This window comes from Tupaia chinensis, unplaced genomic scaffold (genome assembly GCF_000334495.1).
Source record: "Tupaia chinensis unplaced genomic scaffold, TupChi_1.0 Scaffold000354_1, whole genome shotgun sequence".
NCBI lineage: Eukaryota > Metazoa > Chordata > Mammalia > Scandentia > Tupaiidae > Tupaia > Tupaia belangeri.
The window spans coordinates 6,043,666-6,049,223 of NW_006159849.1; the positions used below are offsets into that span (position 1 = coordinate 6,043,666).

Consider the following 5,558-nt stretch of genomic DNA (forward strand, 5'->3'; position numbering starts at 1 on the left):
GAATGAGCAAAAGAACTCCAAATATGGGAGCCTGAGAGCAAATCATTGAAAATAACCGAAGCATCCAAACTAGGGAGCACACTGAGCAATAATAGCACAAAATACACAGGAGACCATTCTGCCGTTTAAAAAGACAAAAATATGGAATGGGCTGAGCCAAGGAAACACGTATACAAAATAAGCTATGAGAAAAAGATAGCATGAGGAATCAAATACGAATATATAACGGTAAATGTGGAAGTGTATGCAAGGATCAGAAACCCTTCCAGTTATAAAGAGGTATTTCAATAACTATAATAACCGTGTGAGTTACTTTACATTCATCATTTTAGAAGTATACATATACAAAATAGTATGCAGGAAGAGCATACTCCTTGAGATTTTAAAAAGTTATGGAAACATTAGCTATTACACTTACCGGCACAGAACTTTAGTCTTAAAAGAGCATTTCACATTTCAGTCAAAATCAACTCTCTTCATCTCTAGACTCGTTTTAGCAAAGGGGATAATCTGCCTACACAAGTGAAAATACAGCCAAAAAGCCAGGTGCAGTGGTATATGCCTGTGGTCCCAGCTACTCAGGAGGCTGAGGAAGGAGGATTACAACACAGAGACCCTGTCTAAACCACCACACACACAGACAGACACACACACACACACCACAAAAAAACCATACATACTACTGACAAAAGAACACACCCAGGACAAGAGCTCACACAGGCTCAGTGTCCATGCAATTATTACACGTGAACTCACACACAATAATTTTCTTCTGCATTTGATTCTCAGATCAAATTTGGTATGTCCAAGAATCTGACACATTTTAGACAACAGTGAAAGTGAAGGAGTAAAGAAAATGAACATACAATTTACTCTTAGTCACTAACAACTAACTATAAAACACTTGACAAATACAACTGTAAAGTTAAGAATAAGTAATAATTATAGACATTTGTGGGTGGCACATATATGAATGTACCCATAGGATATGGAATAACTAAACCTTGCAAAATAATCATTGTATGAGGACTAGAAATTATTTACAGCCAGTGAGTAGTAAAAGAATGTTACTCCCCAAACTTTCCAAATTATAAGGCTAATAGCAGTGTAGTATTAAAATAAAGATTTTTACAATTTCTTATATGTGAAAAACCTGACTTGGATCATGAAACTATCAAAGGGTTCATCACTGTGCATAGCACTACTCCCAAAAGTGAGGAGTTCCTGGAGTTGGCCACGTAAAGTGACTAAGGTGGGGCCAGCAGGTGACACAGTGGTTAAGGCACTGGACTCCCACATGGTTGACTGTAGCTCCAGTCCTGGATCAGTGGCTTGAAAATCAAGCCGGGCTCATGTGCATGCGAGCCAAAAATCCCAAGAGGAGGACAGAGAAGGGACTGCAGCATGGCCATCATCCCAGGGGTATGATTTCTAACTTTCTCTCTGTCTCTCTCCTGAGAGTACACATGCCCTCTGGCAAAAAAAGAAAAAAAAAAGTTACCTAAAGCTTTTACTGAGATGCATTCTCAAGTACTTTTAGAAAGGCACAATTTTTCAAATTTTATTTATTTATTTTTAATTTATTATTTTTTTTAAGAGAGAGAGATTTTTGCTATAGGGTGTGTGTGCTCACTGGAGAGACAGAAATAGAGACAGAGACACAGAAAGTGAGAAATCACCCCCCAGGGGAGATGGCCGTGCCACAATCCCTTCTCTTCCATTCTCCTCTCAGGATCTTGAGCACGTGCACACAACATGCCTGGCATGAGTTTTAAGCCAGAGGGTCTGGGACTTGAACTGTGGCTGACTATGTGGAAGTCCAGCAATGTAACCATTACACTATCTGCTGGTCCCGAAAAGAATACTTTTAATTCAAAGGTCTATGAAGTAAATGTCTGTAACAAGTTTTATATGTCTACATTAACTATACTGTATCTCTATATATCTATCCATATCCATACACATGTACACATACATATCCTTATGTACACATACACATATGTTTCCTGCAATGCAGTCTAAAATGAGTTCCCCAGAAGGTCTTCAACTTGTTGACTCATAACAGGTTATTTCAAAATTTTGAGAGTTTCTCATATTTTCTGTCTCTTCTAATGAACAGACATACCATAAATACATGCATTCCATAAAGCTGATTCAACAGGTGGAAGCATGACTACAAAGAGCAGGTGCCCTTTCCTAACAAGCTTTGGAACTTACATTTCTTTCTCGCGGTGGGGTTCTGAATCCCTGTCATTGGGAAAACTCCTCTGAAGACAGAAGAATACTTGTTATGCAACTTGAGCATTTGAAAATTCCAGTAGCAGGTTCAGAGGATTCTTCACTGCCTTTAGTGTCTTGTTAAAATATCTTCTTGGGGCCAGCCCTACGGCCTAGTGGTGAAGGGGACCACATTTCACATGGCTGACTGTGACTCATATCCTGGCCTTGTGATGTGCAAGACCTGCCTGGCAATGTGCACTGGTGTGCATGCATGCCCCACATCTCAACAGGAGAGAGGTGTGGAGAAGGGCAGTGGCATGGCCACACTCCACTGGGGTAGTTCCTTCTCTCTCCCTCTCGGTTTCTCTCTCTTGTGGGCACCTATACCCTCTGGCAATTAAAAACAAAAACGAAAAAACTCTTCTCCTCAGCCCTTACACATCCTAATGTAAGTTTCCCTTCTGACATAATTAATGTAACCACCTAGAAGAAAACCCATCAATACTATTTTTTGCTTGTAATTGTTTTAATAAAAAAGAGTTTCTCTAGAAAAATGTGATGAGACATAAAGAAACATGAAAGTCCCCAAAGAAGAGGAAAGATAAAATGGGAGTGAAAATAATATTTAAAGAAATATTTTTGATAAAAACACCAAAGACAGATTCATAAAGCACTACAAGTCCCCATCAGAATCGATACAGATAAACTTTAGGAAAAAAGCTGAAAATTCAGAGGAAAAAATCTTTTTAATTTATTTTTTGGAGAGGATTTTGCTATAGGGGGCGTGCACTCGCCAGACAGACAGAGATAGAGAGACAGAAAGCGAGAAATCACCTCTCAGGGGGGATGGCCACGCCACAGTCCCTTCTCCTCCATTCTCCTCTTGGGATCTTGGGCACACATGCACACACGCCTGGCTCGAGTTTAAGCCCCCGGGTCCGGGATTCTAACCACGGTCGACTATGTGGGAGTCCAGCGACATAGCCATTACACTAACTGCTGGTCCCAGAGGAAAAAAATCATTAAAATATCCAGAGAAAAGACATACTATCTTCAAAGTATAATAATAAGATTAATTAAAATTGACTTCTTAATAAAAAAAGGTAAAATTCAAAAACCAATGCAATGACTTTTTCATGTGCTGAAAGAAAATAATCACCTACGTCAGATTTTCATTTTTTAAACTTTTTTTATTAAGGTTTTTTTTGTATAGGGCACATGAGATCACCAGGGAGAGACAGAGAGACACCGTGAGAGGGAAAGTGAAAATCACCCCTTGGGGTGACGGTCATGCCACAATCCCTTCTCCAACCATTCTCTTGAAATTTGGGGCATGCATGCACATGCACCCAGTATGATTTTCAAGCCACCAGGCGTGGGACTCAAACCACAACTGGCCATGTGGGAGTCCAGTGCTTTAACCACACCTGCTGGCCTTACCTACCTCAATTTTTCTATTCAGTGAAAATGTTCTTCCTCAGGGACCAGCAGTTCACGTAATGGCTATGTCACTGGACTCCCACGTAGACGATCGCGGTTCAAGTCCCGGACCTGGTGGCTTAAACTCACACCAGGTGCGTGTGCGTGTGTGCCCAAGATCCCGAGAGGAGAATGGAGGAGAAGGGATTGTGGCGTGGCCATCCCCCCTGGGGGGTGATTTCTCACTTTCTGTCTCTCTGTCTCTCTCTATCTGGAGAGAGCACGCACCCTATAGCAAAAACCTCTGCCCCTCAAAAAAAAGTTCTTCCTCAGAAGTGAATACTATCAGATACATGAGAACTGAGAGGATTTATCACCAGCAGAGCCAAATTAAAAGAAATAGAGGAGTTCTGCAGGCGGCAGGAAGCAATTCCAGATGGGAATGTACAAATGCATCAAGCAATGAAGCGCCCAGCAGGGTAACCCTGGGGTAAATCTAAGTGGTAGTGACTGCGTGACATAAATGCAAGGATGATAGTGTTGAGTTTCAAATGCACAGAGTTAAAACACATGTCAAGGGGCTGGCAGGTGGCATGGTGGTGAAGGATGCTGGACTCCCACACGGGCGGCTGCGTTTCGAGTCTCAGGCCTGGCAGCTTGCTTTCTCATTTTCTCTCTCTCTCCTCTCTCATCATTCACTCTGTTGCTCTCTGGTCAAATTAAAGTAAATAAATAAATAAATAAAGTTAAATAAAATAATTTTTTAAAAACAAAACAAAAAACACATACCAACCATACAATAAGGTGAGAGGGTTAAATGGAGTTCATGTGCGTTAAAGTGCTTGCATTAGCTTGGAAATGGTAAAATACTAATTAATATTAGAATTCTAATAAATCAAGCATATGTTGTCATCATCTCTATGGAAGCAAGAAAACGGTAGGAAAAGTGAAAAAAAATACGACACAGGACTAGACACTTAAGGTTTTTTGTTTTTTGTTTTTGTTTCTGTTTGTTTGTTTGTTTTTGCTTTAGGGCATGTGCACTTGCCAGAGAGAGACAGAGAGACAGAAACAAAAGAAAAGTGAGAAATAACCCTCTAGGGGACTGGCCGCACTGCAATCCCTTCTCATCCGGTCTCCTCCTGGGATTTTGGGCACAAGCCTCGTGTGATCTGTAAGCCACCAGGTCCAAGACTTGAACCACAGTCAGCCACGTGGGAGTCCAGTGATGTAATCACTACACCATCTTCTGGCCCCTAGGATTGTACTTAAACCCAAACATATCCGTGATTATATTTAAGATTAACAGACTAACTTCCCTATTTAAAGACAAAGAACATCAGATAACATTGAAAATAAAACCATATGAGGGCTCATGGAAAGTGTGTATTATAAGAACAATCAACAATGTACAGGTTTCAAAATTTTTTGCACCAATAAATTTATAGTTTAATTCTTTTTTTCTACAAATTTTTGAAGCCTCTTCATGTATAAAACTAGATCTACATAAATAAGGGGAACAATATCAAATCCACAATTGTGAAAGTTTTAAGCATACCTCTTTCTTAAGTAGTAGAATATGCAGATCAATAAAGAAAACAGAGATGGACAGAATTTCAGCGTGATGAACAAACTTGATCTAAGTGACAAGTGTAGAAAATACTACACCTATGTGCACGGTGCAGATTCTGACTGTGTACACTAGACATTAACCAAAACTGAACACATGTGGGACCATGGAAGAGTCAAGCATCTTTCAGAAGTCAGAGTAACTAGTCAGACAACACAATAGAATTAATCTAGAAACTAACAGAAACATACTAGCTTTAATGTTTCCAAGTATTTGTTTCTTTCTTTTCTTTTCTTTTCTTTTTCTTTTTCTTTTTTTTGAGAGGTTTTTGGTATAGGGCACATGCACT

General features: G+C 39.9%; 1 protein-coding gene across 7 annotated transcripts in view; it reads right to left on the reverse strand.

The window, feature by feature from the left end:
- DOCK8 (dedicator of cytokinesis 8) overlaps window positions 1-5,558 on the reverse strand; it is a 267,141-nt gene that overhangs the window by 212,901 nt on the left and 48,682 nt on the right. The window contains exon 1 of one of the 7 annotated variants that reach the window (XM_006152454.3): window positions 2,218-2,236. The exons of the other annotated variants lie outside the window; for them this stretch is intronic. Within the exon in view, the coding sequence (XP_006152516.1) occupies window positions 2,218-2,219 (2 nt within the window). The 5' untranslated portion in view covers window positions 2,220-2,236. Of the gene's footprint in view, window positions 1-2,217; window positions 2,237-5,558 lie in introns of those variants that run through there. 7 annotated transcript variants of the gene reach the window in all.